The sequence below is a fragment of the Anas platyrhynchos genome, chromosome 9 (assembly GCF_047663525.1).
Source record: "Anas platyrhynchos isolate ZD024472 breed Pekin duck chromosome 9, IASCAAS_PekinDuck_T2T, whole genome shotgun sequence".
Lineage (NCBI taxonomy): Eukaryota > Metazoa > Chordata > Aves > Anseriformes > Anatidae > Anas > Anas platyrhynchos.
The window spans coordinates 7,660,365-7,676,521 of NC_092595.1; the positions used below are offsets into that span (position 1 = coordinate 7,660,365).

At 38.4% G+C, this 16,157-nt stretch overlaps 1 protein-coding gene and 1 long non-coding RNA gene across 3 annotated transcripts in view; one reads left to right on the plus strand and one right to left on the minus strand.

Moving 5' to 3' along the window:
- The window catches only part of PEX5L (peroxisomal biogenesis factor 5 like), a 107,295-nt gene that overhangs the window by 34,487 nt on the left and 56,651 nt on the right, over positions 1-16,157 (minus strand). Inside the window, exon 2 of one of the 2 annotated variants that reach the window (XM_027464516.3) lies at positions 9,441-9,545. The exons of the other annotated variant lie outside the window; for it this stretch is intronic. Coding sequence (XP_027320317.1) covers positions 9,441-9,545 — 105 coding nt within the window. The remainder of the gene's footprint in view (positions 1-9,440; positions 9,546-16,157) is intronic. 2 annotated transcript variants of the gene reach the window in all.
- Positions 276-10,343, plus strand: LOC106018678 (uncharacterized). The gene is made up of 3 exons (XR_002404398.4): positions 276-689; positions 1,559-1,673; positions 8,400-10,343. It is a non-coding gene; the product is annotated as an uncharacterized lncRNA (long non-coding RNA).

Sequence of the window (16,157 nt, forward strand, 5' to 3'; positions counted from 1 at the left end):
AATTAAAGAAAAAAACACTCCCTTAACTGAAACGTATCTAAAATTTGTGAAGGGTGATATTTCCTACTATCAATACATATGAAGAGTCTCAACCATAGTATAAAATGCTCCTCATAAATTCAAACGAATTTTATGTGCCTGACTTCTGCCACTGAGCAACACAACAGAAAAAGCTGCCTTTTTTCCCCTCAGTATTGCTATTGGACTTTCTCCTACCAAATATTTATGAATTTTGGTGCTTTGGGAAAGATACTGGGAGTGTCAGAAGCATCATTCTATGCCCGATATCAGCCCCATTCCTTAAACGTATTCAAAGTGAGGATTATTTAGTGCAGATCTGAGATGAGGCACAGAGGCCTGGCCAGGAGGCAGTGGTGCCGTGCCAGAAGCCGCAGCTGCCACATTTTACCTCAGCAGCTGCCAGGCAGGCCGGCAGCGCAGAGCACTGAGGGGCACCACCTGACCTCCATTTTCTGTGCCCTATCACCCACCCCTGCCCCAGCTCTCTGCATTTACTCATCGGTATAATTTATTATCCACAGCTGCCTTTACTGATGAATTTTCTATTTCCCCCTGCTCTGGCCTGGCTAGTGCTTTTTGTTCTGCTCTCAGAGCTTCTGTGAGAAAACAGGGGTGGAAGCAGTGGCTCGTGGTAGTTCCCGCTCTTGGCCCTCCTCAGGCGTTGAGGGGTAGGTGTCTACCCAACAGACTGAACTGGAATGACTGGTTTAAGGCTAAAAAAAAAGTCAAACTCTAGATGGGGTTGGGTATGGGTGTGCTAAGGCTGGAGGAGAGATGTTATGATGTGGAAGGAGCGGTAGCGGCCCTGCTGAAAGGGAGAGGTCCTATGAGGGGGCTTCTCTTCCCTTTTAGTCAGTATCTAGCCTGGTCCCAGCTTCCACTGGTTGCCTGCCCAACTCTTCCTATGCCCTACTGTCACCCTCAAAGCCTCCCATGTTGTATTTTCTCCCTTTGTCCCTGTGGGAATATCCTGCTTCTTAAAAAAAAAACCAACAACAAAACAAACAACTTAGAGGAGACATTGTCCCTGAGCTTCTCCTCAGGCCTGGTTTTGCTCTAGGGGCCTCTGTGAGACTATGTCAGCACGTAGCTGCTACTATGGTGACAGCTCTGCTACCGCACAAAAACTTCTATGGGAATTTTCTTTTCATCCTGGGGTCCTTCAGTCTATGGTCTTAACACAGGTGCCTGTTGTGGCAGTGATGTTGGTGGTATTGTGATTCTCTGTGCAAGAGAAAAGGTGAAATTATGTATGGTATCACAACTGACATGGCTTTTGTTTTGCTTTGCTCCCAGACTACAAATTTTGTTGTGAAAAGAGATTTATGAAACACCTAGTCGGTAGCCTGATTTTTCTATTTTTATATATTTTAAAGGAGGATGGAGGCAGTTGACAGGGTCGTGCCATGAAATGGGGCTGTGAAGTGTTTCCACAAGGGAGCTTACTTTGGCTCTTGGGTGGAGGGACCTGGAGCACACCTGGTGCTCAGGGGGTCAGCTGTGAGGACCAACTTCTTAACTAGTGTTACATTTACAGCTTATGATGTTCACCTGTACAACCTGCCCTGATCATGGCTTCAAATGCTTTGCCTTCATAGAGCAACGGGCTTACACCACGGTCGGAAGTGGAACGTGTTGATGCCATCAATAAGGTATAGAACCTGAAATGCTGCTTTTAAGTACTCTCTTACTACATTCCTATCTTACTGTGTTTGTGGTGCACCATACATGGTGTTTAGTTCCATTTTTTTTTTTTTTTAATGTTAGTAGAGCGTAATATGCTGCTAGTCTTCAAGATAAATGATTTGGGAGCTAAATTGTGGGGTTCCAGTCAGGCAAAGACAGCTAATTAGCACCTATGTTTTGAGCACATAGTGAACTAGTTCTCTAAAATTAAGTGCTTAAATTCCCTCCATATTCAATAGGAAGAGATAAATGCCTAGAAAAGCAGCTCCAGAGGGAGATCCTTCCTGCTTAATTTAGGCTCTCCCTCAGGAGGCTCTCAAAGGCACCTAGCTTTCCCAATGACTATATATGGAACTTACTTTAGTAGGACTGGTTTTATAGGCACCAAAAATGTAGTTGTAATTCACTGTGCAAGCTAGTTGGATTGGATTCTACAAGTTACGTCATCAGAGGATGACTGAATTATTCAAGGAATTAACTTAGGAAACTCCAGACTACTACTGGATAAGTCCCTGTAGCATTCAGCAGCAAACCTACTCATGGGTATTGATGGCTTTTGCTGTACCTCTGCATACACACTGTGCATGGAATGGTGTGGTTAGGCTGTAAAATGGATCAGTGAAATATCTGACTCAAATAGCTCAGGGTATGGTAATGAGTGGTCAGCATATGAGAAAACTGGAGCTTCTTAATTCAGAATTCCTATAGAAGAAATTGTGTTTTAGATCTCTTCTCTGAGAGATGCTTGTCTGCTGCTTGGGTGAGACTGGATAAGCAGGTAAACTAGATAGTAGTTTGTCAGTGCTATACTACCTGTTCTTTTAGTTTTTAACTCAGCCAGAGGCATCACATAAGACATGAACTAACTTCAGTTGCTAATTGATTTCTAAGATATATATGATTCAAAATTTTTAATAAATAAGTTCTCTGTATATATTTGGCATATCACGATCTCTGGTGGTATTCAGTAGGATAAGAGGAAATGAGTGATTTCTGTGGATTCATCTCCTTGAGTGAGGCATTTCTATAAACTGACAAATGGGAACCAAAACTAGAAATCGAGGTGGTTGTTCTCTGAAGCATAACTGGAAGTAGTGTTTGTGGATTGCTATCTTGACAGGATAAGTATTGAGATACCTCCTTTATTGTCTCAGAGGGAGGCTTGGAAAAGGAAATCCATATCAAATCAGTAGTTTCATGCCAAAAAGCTCAAATTGCATGAGCTGTGTTTTTCTTTCCTTACTTTTCTAGAATTTGTTAGTATTTCACAAGGAAAAATCATATCACTACCACTCCACACTTTTATTTTTTATCATATAGTAAGTGTGATCACTACTTGACTTCTGGCATCATTCTTGTGCCAGGGTCACACTAATCTTTTCTCTGTCACTCTAGTGTGAATTTATGTCCCAACAAAACTGACATGCCAGCCAAATATTTGGTTTTCACAGGAACAGAGAATCAATACACAGGGCATATAGTGTAACTGACTTCCACCTAACACAAATTGTGGGAAGCTCTAAAACAGAAACAAACTCATTTCACTCTCCTTCAAAGAGCAGTTTGGTGTTGCTACCTCTCTGAAGATAAGTTTCACTTGGCAGGTGATAACTGGTACTCAGTTGCTAAGTAGTAGGAAGTGTGTGCAGTGGCCTGTGAATCAGAGGTGACAATATCTTACCTGAAATCACACAGGCCCAGCCGTTCCCTGAGGCTTAATGCTAACAACTGACCCACAGCTTGTGTGAAGACTGTGAAAACTGTGGGAAGATTACTATATAGACATCATATTGGATGTTTGAATTCACAGGAAAGTAGTGTTATTTAAAACTTGTGCCTGATGTCTCAATCAGTAAATGGTGTAACACGTTTATTTTGTGTCTTCAGAAACAGCAGTTGCATTGATTTTGTGAGAGCTATTGCTGTATCATGGTAGCATCCTATATGTTTTTGTCACTGCTGACCTACACAAATTACAGTGTCTAGCTGCAACGTAGTACTAAATATTTTGCGGTTCACCATGTTTTCCTCCATTGTTCTTCACCTGGCTAAGAAAACTAAAAGGGAGCAGTAGCCAAACACAGGGTTGTATCTGGCTCCTGCATTTTGGCTTCATGCCAGCAAGCCACTTAAGCATGTCCTGCAAAACTCAAGGTTAAGCGTGTGCTCAACTGCCTTGCTGGATTAGAGCCATTGGGAGAAATGTTGCTCTTGTCATGTTTTGAGTGGAACTGACAATTTGGCTTTTACTGCTTATAAAAATGTTACTTCAAGTCTGTCTGTTGCATTAACATCCATGTGCTCTGTGTACCTTTTAATGAAAGGAAGTTGTTGAAATCCTTTCTTGGGTGTTAGAAGATTTTGCTTACCCTCACCTGGCTCCGCATTGTCTTCATGGTCTTGCTATATGACTTATGTTTTAGCCTCTCCCTTTCTCAATACCCCAGCTCTCTGTGCTGGAGAACTACTAGAGTCCATTGTACTAGAGTACAACAGTGATCAAAGACAAAATTAACTGTCACAGATACTTAATGGTCCTTGAAGTAATACAGTCACTAAACATTGCAAAATGTTCTTCTAAGGAAACGATTTCTGTGAAGTTAGTTCATGGAAATATTTAGTCTGTATTCCTGAATTGACTTGCTTGTGGATTGAGGGGTTAACAAATAGGACACCTAAGCTGAGTAAGTGCAGGGTGGGGAAGTCCTGTAGCCTTTCTGTTCTGCAGAACCCATTTTCTGTTGAGAAAGACCTGGAGAAATCTCTACTGGGAAAGACCTGGAGAGGCACAGGTGTTATGAGAGTACCTACAGAAAGCAAACAGTAACTCATGGTGCTAGATTCTGGTTCCTGTATTACTCACTGAAATTACTTCTTGTGTGGCAACTCCAACTACAGTAGCAGCCTGACTTTAGGAACCACAGTTTTCCATTTCTTCTAAGTAAGGATTTGAAATAGGTGACAAGTTCAAGGAGTCCTGTTTCACTCATATTGCTGGTACTACTTCTGTAATCTTTCAGCATCTCTGGGGCAACTATTATGATTGCTTACAAAATAGTAGGAAATTATGTAATGTTTTTTCGTCAGCTGAAAGAAAAGACCACCAGAATATTGAACTGAGCTGCATGTACAAATGCTTTGTTAATCACCTGTGATCCACGGATATGTTTGAAAGTTTTTGCAGTGGATTACATACAGCTTTGTGCACTGTTCTGAGTATGGTGCATAATCAAATGTCAATTCAGATGAAAGATATACACCTGCTTTTTTAAGACTAAATCTTCATAATATTAGCAGCATGAGGTCTAAAGATAAAGAGAGAATTAACAATATCAAAATTACCATGGCTTATCACGAGTGCCAATTTTGTAAAGCTTATGCCATCCCTACTGATTTTCAACTGTGTTGAAAATGATCTGTCTACTTCCAATGTAACAAAATTAATCTTTTACTGTACCCTTGCTGTATCCTTACATATAGGCCGTAATTATTTTGAAATCATGCTTTTTTTTTTTTTTTTTTTTGCTTTCAGTGGAGTTCTGTAGCATATCTAGAATAAGGCTGTGTTTTTGGATGTGTTACTGTGGGCAGTCATGGGAACCAAATCATAATTTCCTGTTGTATGGCTTCTCCACAGGGATATGGCATGGCATGTGTGTTGGCTTTGATATGTTATTTTGCAGATTGAAATGCTTGAAACTTGAAAGGTGCTTGAGAATGTTTTAAACTTGCTATGGAGTGTAACACTTGCATTGTGCAAACAAGAAGTTAACTGCGTATAGAACAATTGTAGTACATAGTTTGCAATTTTTTAAAAGGATGGTATAATTTTACTTAGAATATTCATATATGAAGGATGAACACATTTGTGAAAACTAATTTCTATTCATATAAAAAAGGGTTAAATGAGCATAATACGTTACTTGCAAAAATTGTTCAGCTCTTTCTGTGCTTATGGAATGGTAGAACATTTTTAAAATGCACAAAATGGTATAGTCAGCTTTATTTTATGGAAAAAATACTATCAATTCCCATGGTAATTTCAAATTAAAGCTTATTTCATGGAAAAATGTATTTAATTTGTGATGGAGAAACTTGTATAACTTTAGGCAAGCAGCCAATTTATTACTTTTAAGCATATTATCAAGGCAACTTTCTTTATTATGCTCATGAGAATATTTCTGCTCAAGTTATACATACTGCCCTAAAAGCAAAGTGTTAAGCAATACTTAACTTGAGGTAAAGATTTAATTAATATTTGTACTGCTAAGCATGCGTTTATGCATTTTGTATTTTTTTACACTCACAGTATTTACCTATTTTTAATAACAGATGAAAAAGTTTGCAGACTTAAGTGTCTCCTGTAAACTACTCAAAATTTTTACAATAAATAACAGCAGACCCATTTGAGGTGTATGAGGAGTATGGCTAATGAATCTATCACTAATCTTTTAAAAAGAATATAAAATTAAGATCACAGGCTTAGTCCTAAAATCACAGAGGAAGTTACCACTATTTTCATGGGGCTGACTGGACTACAATAACTCACAAATTCCAAAGTTAAATGCTGAAGATTCCTAAAATCGGCAAGACTTCTGCTTTTTTTTTTTTTTATAACTAATGTATAGGAATTACTTGAAATGAAGTTACTGAACAATTAGGGCTCAACTTTTATATGGAAAACTGTTATTATGCTATTAGTTTCATAATGTGAGTCCCTGATACGTGTCTTAATCTACTCAGACTGGGAGTTGTATATTAGCTATCTTTATTTTGTTTCCTTTATAAAATTTGTGAGGCCACATATTAGTTTCAAGAGGAAAACAAACAAAACAAAAAGAGCATCTAATTAAACAAAGAAAACCCACCCAGAACACTGTAGTTTAGGCAGTGTCAATGTTTGTATGTTTTTACTTAAGCTCTTGAGGAAATACAGGTGTGCCTGGATCAACCAGTGACATGTAAATTAAGTTCACTTTCAAAAAACATTGCTCCTACTCTTAATAAGAACTAAAACATTACAGAGTTCTTTTTTTTTTTCTTCATAAAAACCTTAAACAGCTGAGTTAATTGGAGTGCAGTCATGAAACATTTCTTTTTGGAATATTTGTGTCATTGCCTGCATTTTTCATGAGATAACTGAACTTCAGCATGTTTCTTCTAATCTAACTTCACATTTTTACTTTCCAGTTCTAAAAGTAAGTGTTCTTTAATATTTTAAATTATAAGCAGTTAATATCAAATTTTTACTCTGGGCATTGGTTGTGTACTAAGCAGGTACCTTTTTCTATTAGAAACAGAAGTTGGGGTAGCTTTCCATATACATGTATAACTTACATTTCTTTTTCTTTGGTGAATTTTTCATGGACTCACAAGTCTAGTGTATAATACAGAATATATTTGTCTCAGGATCCTCTTAGACATGAATCCCTTCCTGTAGGTCTTATTTCCTTAGGGATCCTACCATCACTACCTCTCCAACTTGTGTACTCTATCGAAGAATTTAACCTAAGTGTGACGGACATGGGACAGATAACTCACAATACTTTGGGATTGGGTTGTTTTAAAATCAGGTTGGCAAGGCATATAAGCATGCACGTTTTTGCTGCTCAATAAAGCAGTTCATCATATTTTAAAGTTGAAGTGTGGATCAGAGTATGTTATTGAATGAGCTCCTTTGAAGTTCACTGACCTGTAGCAGATTGGGAATTTCATAGTTGACTGTACAATTAAACTTTGACTCCAGGGGATAGTTAGGTTTAAATTTCTCATTAGAAATTAATTCTTAAAGGAGATCTTTTCTTCTGTCAGTGAAGTTGTGAAGAGGTTAAATAAAAAGGAAAAAAAAAATTCAAATCCATCTTTATGCACAATCTGTCCATGTATTTATTAGAAATGAGTTGCATAAAATAATTTATCTCAGGTTCAGTTAGCTGAGTATTGTTAATCTTTGAACCTTCAGCAAACTCCTTAACTTTTTCCTAGGCTTATTCATACCAAAATTACCTTTTTCTCATTTGTTCCAGTCTCTTCTGAATTACCTTTATAAGATAAAGGCAGACAGCTACATAGTATATAGATTTATATTCTACAAAATCTCATTAGTACAGAAAGCTCACTCTCTGATGGCCGAAGTATTAAATTTGGCAACTACTGAATGCCTTTTCATACCAATAAAGTGACTTTTATTGAAAATAATTGAGATAGAATCACAGAAAATAGATGCTGAAAGGACTATTCAATTACCAAGAACACCCCTCTGCTTATTGTAGTAGGCTTGTTACTGCTGGAGTGAAGGTCCAGATTCCCAGTTGCCACATATCAGCAGAACCCCAGTGGAGCCTGCAGTACTTCTTTGGTTTATGCTATTTGTAGATTTGCCTTGAGATCTGATATAAAATAAATTGTGAATTGGAAACTGTCAAAATCTAATTCATACTGAGTGTTTAGGTCAACAAGTGTCATGTTTTACAAAATAAAGGTTGGCTAGCAGCCTAATGAAATGTGAACGTGTATCTGACTCGGTCTCTGTTGGATGCGTTTTTAACATCTTCCAGAGGAAGAGAGGTAAAAGGCATCTGGTAACGTACGGTTTCAGGGACTTCTCTCTATTATCACTAACTCTGTGGTTATAAACAAGGCTTTGGCATCTCCTCTCTCTCTCTCTGAGATTCCCTTTCTGCTTCTTGCAGAGTCTGCTACTACAGTCAGATGTAAGCAGTTCTCTAGGACTTCTGTAAATGGGAATTTCACTTTCTGATAGTTTTTTAAAAGCAAATATTATTCTTCCTGGCTTGATCTGAGCATAGTGATAACTTTGGGAAGAGCAGGCGTTATTCTCATGACCCAGTTCGGTCTGGCTTGGGAAGATTGTTTGCAGCCAATTTGGAACTCGCATGATTTGCCCTGCGAGCGGCAGCCACGTCCATCTGTTTCATCGAGTAAAGAGCCGAAACGAATGCTGATGGTGATGGCTAAAGGCGGTACAGCAATGCACAACTCAGCGACCGGTCTGAACAAGAGGGTTGCATGGACATGCTAAGGAGGCAGCAGCTCAAAGCAGCATGACGTCTGGACAGCTGGGATGTGAATGAGGAGTGAATATGGTGGTGTAACTGCACATCATGGGTACACGATGCAGAGATGGCTATGGAAAATACTCACTTGTTCACTTGATTCTGCCTCCTTTTGGCTTCAGCACCCCTTTGGTGCATAGCGGGGAAGTAGGTATGTGTGTGCAGTGGGAGGTGTGATGCTCACAGACATGGGCACTTTATCAGTGCACAACTGTACCAGACAGCTACTGAGTAGACTGATGGACAACCAATACAAATGGTTCATTAAACAGTTAATGAGCCCAGGCTCTGCTGCCCGCCCTGTTGCCACCAATGGAAGCTTTGCGCTTAACAAGCAGGGAAGGAAGGGATGGCATTTGATGTTGGCTTCTAATTGTTTGTCAGTCACTTGGGATCGAGTTAGAAATGATGCATTGGGGAGCATCCTTTTCCCTTGACAATCCCTTCATGGACATCAGGGCTTGCAAGGAGCAAGATGCGGTGTTCAGGGGGGAGATTTGGGGCATGAACACCACCAGTGGTTGACGTTTCGTACCACGTTGAGGTACCTCAGCTGATGGCCGTGCGCCCAATGCCCTGCGGGTCTCCTATTGAGGCCCAACCCTGGTGCCAGCCCCTGGTCCCCCCCCCACCGGCCCCGCCCCGCGCTCCGCCCACCTGTGACGTCACCGTGAGGAGGGGCTTCTCCTCCGCGGACTCCTCCCTCGGCATCTCCTTCATCACCATGGCCACAGCCTTATCGGCCGACCTAGCGCCTTTCCCCTACAACAGCGAAACCAACAAGGGCCTGGTCAGCGCCCGCGGGGCTGGGGGGCTCCAGCCGGCCTCCCCCAGGGCCCTGAAACACTGCCGGGAGTTGGCGAGTGGGGTCCTGGCGGGTCACTGGGGCTCGTGCTGCCCTAGTGGGGAAGTGACCCGCGGGGCCCGGGGTGTTGACGCCTCTGGGAGCAGTGCGTGTAATTAACCGCGCTGCCTGGCTTTCCTGGTGGTGGACGGAGCCAGATCCTGCCGTCATAGGCATTACTGCACTTCTTCCCAAAACGTCCTTGTTACTGAACGTAATGCAAGGACTTCTTAAACTTAATTTCCTTAAAATTCACCTAATACACTACATATTCAAGAGAAACAAAATAATTAACAACCAATTTAATATTTTAGCCAAATAAAATGCACTAATGTTGGGTCATGCTCTTCATTTAAAAAGGGTATTTATCTTGAACCCACCGCGCTGTCTTCTGATCTCTTTGACTCTTGCAAGCAGCAGTGTCTGAGTGTACTCAAGAAGCATAGCAGCAGCACTGCTCAGCGTTATGCCAGTGACCATCGCCATGTCCTTACTGTGGTACTCATAAAGCTCCCATTGACTTCAGTGGAAGCTTTAGCAGTGCAAAGACAGCAGGATCTGGCTCCATAAAAGCACTGTTTTCCACTACACTTAAAGTATTCCAACACTTAAAAACCCCTTCTGTTAATAGACTTTACTACCCCGTCATATTATAATAGAATTACTTTCACTAGTGCTGTATTTCATGTCCAATAAAATATACGTACACTGAACTATACGGTGTTTCATAAACATTTCATCAATTGCATGTAAAATCATTACATACTATTGCAATTTTAGAACAAATTTTAACTGACAGGTCAATGCTAGATTTGCTTGCTTGTGCAATGCTTCAGTTACCCTACAGAGAGTTCTTTGCATGCTGCAAGAAATTCTTGGAGCAGAAGTGTCATGAATTGTAAGCATGCTGGAGCTGTGGTGCCTTTGATATCCAAAGAACCTCAAAGTCATTGTGAATTTCATTAAACTATATTCAATGAAAGTTACTTATTATTGCTGAGTATATCAAAGGTTCTTGGTCAGTTATGTATTTAGTTGGTTCATAATTCATATGATGTATTTCAGGTCTATGAAGATCATTTCTTGTATGATGTGGAGCTATCGTTAGCTAACACTGTTAACATGCTATTTGTTTTTTTTATAACACATAGTCCTTTCGTGCTGAGTGCTAGAACAAGGTAGTTTATCAGCTAGAAAGGATGCATTGGAAAGCATGCAGTGCTTTTTATTTCTTGCAGAGTAAAAAACCCACCAAAGCAAAGGTCAGGTCACTTTTTTGAAGACAGAGCCACTTTTTCTTCAAGGTTTCACCTACTGCCTGAAAAGAGTCATGATACTCATATTAGTGCCTGCTGTTAACCTTTAGTAAACAACTCTGCAAAACCCTGGGAATGGTTGATACCATACACAACACATCTCGTCAGTTTAAAGTGGCTAGAGCATGATGTAGAACAGTAACCTGATGAATAGCAGTGCTTGCGCTACTTTTTAACGTGCAGGCATAGCACGATCGCTAATCAAAGCAAGAGGTTTGATACTACTTTTATTAGGTCATTTAGCTGTCCCAAAAGACTACAACCTGACAAAGTCAAGCTGATTTATGTGTGGCTACTCAGCCTTTGATATGAAAAAAATAATCATTCTGAAACTAGAAGTTTGTAGGCAATCTCCTGCATACCTGAGAGGCAGCTTAAATGCTCAGATTTTTAATGGAGAGAGATACAGGTGACCGATCCATTGGGAAATCCAATTGTTTATTCTGGTGACTGAAAATGGGTTTAGCTGTAAGGGTGTGTAAGCTTGGCGGTTTGGGTTGCTGTATTTGAATACTATTGTAACCGGTCCTTACCTGAATTGAATGAAGTGATAATTCATTTGTGACCAGGACAACCTTGTTACTGCTTAGAACTGCAACTGAAATGATCTCTAGAACATTTATCACAGTATTCAAACTATCCTAAGACTTTAGCAACAACTATTGAAGGATCTTAAAAAAAAATTATTTTGTATTTTTTAAATACACAAAAAAGAAGTTACTTATTTACTTGGCCTCCTTCAATATTGTGTTGTTTCTTAGTATTTTAGCTTGCTCTACGTATTCACCTGTTACAGTACCTTACTGATCAAATCCTGTAATTCTGTAACAGCCAATTTTATACTTGCCAGGTGTTTAGAATGAACAGTTTGTTGATAAGTCAGAATTGCAAGCTAAGTTATTTTCTCATTTAAACAACAGCATAATGATATAGTAAACAAATCTCATTCCTTTCCTTTTTGTCTGCAATATAGATGGGAACAGTTGTGATATAAAGCATGATAACCTAAGTATAAATCAAGAAAAATGTGAAAAGATAAAGGAAATAAAATATTTGTTTTCATAGAATGTACTACTCAAAAAAAAAAAATAAATAAAAAAAAGGAAAGAAATGCACCAGTACTTTTTTATTTGTTACACTTAGAACAGTTCCCTTAGGCGATGTCTCAAAAGCAAAACAAGGAGTAGAGTTCAGACTATTCTAATGATGCTAAATATTTATAATAGGATTTAGTAGAAAACATAATAACAATTTCTGCAGGTTTATCCTTTGGGATCAAATAATGGATAGTAACAGACATTTCCAAAGGACTATGTATGTTTGTCAAGATTTTGTAAGGAGATTTGTGAGGAAATGCTCCATTTTTTGCAGCTGGTATTATTGAATATTTCCAAATTAAATTCAATACAACTCACGCTATGTGATACTGTAATATTTAATGAGTCTTTAATTAAGTTACTCCAAGGCCATATTAATGTAGATCTTTAGGACTACATACAGTTGTGTGTGTTTTTTTAAATCAGTGAAGCACTGAGCTCTGCAACAACACCTATGTACTATAAAGCTTTATTGTAGAGTTTTGAAATTAAATGCATGAGGCCAATAGATCAACTTCAAGTCATGATGGGTACATCAATTAGAATGAATACCTGGGCATAACTTGAAATATTACTATTTGAAATGCAATATCATTCTGTAATTTTTTCATTACAGTTGTTTGTAAATTTATTCTTGTATATGAAAAGTCAATGACCAGTGCCTTGTAAATATATAATATTTTGACATCAGTTTTTAAACTATAAGTAATTATATAAATATCATCTTTTATGCAGTAGAAGTAGTTTATCTAAATATGTAACATAATTAGAAGCTGTCTTTTGACAAACATTTAAAGCACTTGAGTCTTACCTTTCAGCAATATTTCTACCAGTTACTCTTGTGAGGAAAGTGAACAGAAAAATTGTTTACATGATCAGATTATTTTTTTAAAAGTATCTATAGACAGAGAAAGAAATTCTGCCTTTACATAAGCCTGTGCTATGCTATTTACTTGTTGAGGAACTGACTGTGCTGCTGCGCCTTCACTTGATGCACTGCTATGGTGTATTGCTGTTCACTGAACTATGGGAAATGATCAGAATGTAGGCATATTTCTCCTTTTGTAAAACAGAAGTTCTAAATCTGCTTTCCTTGTAAAGAAATTTGGAAGGAAGAAAGTAATATGCAGTAAGGCATCATTCATGTATGATGTCATTACAGATTTCATGTCGTATCTCTCCTTTCCGGGTGAGGAGAAACTGGTAACTTTTATATTTATAAATGTAAAAGCCATGGGAAGAAAAAAAAAAAAAAAGACCATTTGTAATGTACTTTTCATATCAAGTTTTTGATTTGAAATGTGTCTTAGTTCAGAGATGGTGTTTGCAGGAAATGGCTAGTTAGTTTTCCAGAAATGTCTTAAACTTGCAGTCACGGTGGTGAACATAAACTGCTCTTTCAAGTCATCTTGGTTGCGCTGTGCTCTCAGATGGTCTTTACACTGAGGTGACCACAGTAAAGGTCCAACTTTAGAGTACTCACAGTTGACTGGAAAAAGGGAAGATCAAGAATATCCTTCCCATGAACAATCAGAAATCCAGTCAGACTTATGCAGGGGCTTAAAACAGGTATTAGACAGCCATTGGACTAATCATGCTCTTTGCATCGAAAGTAAACCCAATTCTTTCTATGTTCTACTTTTCAGTCCAGAACATCTTGAGGTGCTGATCTGCTCTTTGAGTATTACGCTATTTGCTGAAAAGGGAACCAGCTTCAATAGGTTGGGGAGAAGTTTTATAAAGCAAATGTTACAGAAGGTGCATTAATGGTATCGTTAAGTTATAGCAGCACTAGCCCTTTATGCTTGGAGGGAGAGCAGCTAGAACTACTGTGTGTGTTGAACTTGGGATGCTTGGCTGCTGTCCAGATCCCCAGGCAGCTGATATATTAGACTTACAGTTCCAATTAAGCAACCTATTCGGAATGGATTTATGCACTGCAAATCTTTGTGTTTTGTAGAGTTTAAAAATAAAAATGGACATGCATGGCTTTAAAATTATGCAGTGCAAACATTTTTATGGCTCAAAATGAGCATGCACAGTTAGACAGTGGTGCTGTGAGAGTTCTAGTGTCCACAGGGCTACCATGAGCTCTTGATTTCCCCTAGGATCTGTTTGTTATTCTGCTTTTTTTTTTTCTTTCTCAGGCTTTTCTGCTCATGTTTTCTCCATCTGTTTTTCTTTTCATCATCTAAGCTTTTCTACTGTTTTTAGTGGTATATATTGCATCTTATACATCATTAAAAATAATAAGCCATATGGTGAGGCAGTTCTGTGACCCACAACAAGATGGTTATTAAACAGAAAATGTTTTCATCAAGGCTGTTGGTGCATTTTTAACAAAGTGAGGTAGATATCGACCATAAAGGGGGATACGTAATTCTTTTAGGGAAACTTTGTTGAGTGTGGTGCAGAGATATCTGAACCAAGCTATATATTCTGAACTGGAAGCAGTATTGTCAAGATAAACCAGCTTTCAAGACCCAAGCTAGTATTTCCAATGTTGTACTTACATCCTTTGGATCCTCTTAGAAAGTTTTCTGTTAATGGTGGTCTAACTGCTTTTGACCAAGTTGTTCATTCTTCTGACAAAATACAGGTAGTGCTGGCTACAGATAAGGAACTGGTATGGAAAGACTTGCCCAATGAATAATTTACAGTAAAGCAGCTAAATCCATATTGGCTGAGTTCTAAGTGTACTGCTCATCTTTCATTCCTTTCTTCTTCATTCCAATTTTGATGGAATAATTTAGATTCCAATATTAATATTGGGAGACTTTTTTTTTTTTAAAAAAAAAACTGCATAGGAGGAAAACTGGCAAAGAAAGATAATACCTGATAAAAAGAAATCACCACATTCACATTTACCCTTATTGGATTGTGCCTTGTGTCCATTTAAATGTCAATACTGTGGTTAAATTGCATTCCACTTTGAAAAGCATTTGCATTGAAATGGCATTGTTAGGTTTTCTGTTTCTTTGTCCATTGGTAGCTGTTGCATTACATGTGCTTCCTTTAGAAGTTGTCATTTTGATGCCTATAGATTCATTCTGAAAGCCAAGTGGTACCGCTTCCAAAGCATCTCCAGTGAAAGCTCTGCAAAACCCACTTTGCTCTAAAAAAGTTAAAGTTATTTTCCTTAATGCATCTGAAAAGATAGTATGACTGGAAATTGATAAACAATTTTGTCAAATTAACTCATTTTCTTTCAACTAGTCTGATTACTGCAGGCTAAGAGGATGAAGACACAAACTCTTTTTTTTTTTTTTCTCTCAAGTTAAAAGGTTTTATTCAGAATATACATAGGGGTCACACCTATTGGGTAAGATCAAGCTTCCCAACCTTTGAACAACAGTGTTGGTCTAGCTGTAAATAGTAAAATCAGCCTGTAATTTAGGGTGAGGTCTGGAGCAGAGTTAACTTGTGAGGTTGTTTAAGGTTCTGGTCCTTTTGTGAATGAGTTACATAAGGTAGCTGCTTGTGATAGCAGGCTTGGGCAAGGTGCTTTGCAATCCTTTCTTTCTATATAAGCGTCATCTTTTATTAAAGCCATTTTGGATATGTAGCAGTATTTTTCTTCAGTGCTTAGATTGACTTCTTGATAATTTTGAACTGTATTATGAAAAGGGTGAGTCTTCTGACTGCACAATTGCATTTGACTTCAAAAATTTAAGGGAATAGCTGGGAAATTTCTCTTGTCTCTGCTTAGTCTGTGTTAAGAAACATTTTTAAAATAACTGGGTGTATCAATTGGCAATTTCTAATTTGCCTGGTCATCTTCAGCAGAGAAAATACTGAAATATTTTGTTTTTTTGAATTAGGATCCACTCTATGTTGACTTTAGTGTCATGGGTCTCAATCACAGCACACAAATAGTAACTACAGAGTTGGTTTGTTATTGTCATTATGCATGTGCTGAATTAGAATAAGGCATTCCCCTAGTACTAGTTCAAATTAAAATCAAGGTGCTCAGATCACTTCCAAAATAACCAGATTAGTGACTAATATACAATATATGTTCATTGTTCACATATGTGAACTGTTGGGCCTCAGACTTCACACGTTGTTTTTGAAATGATAATTTAAATTCTGATTCCTAATAAAAAATGTTATCTGA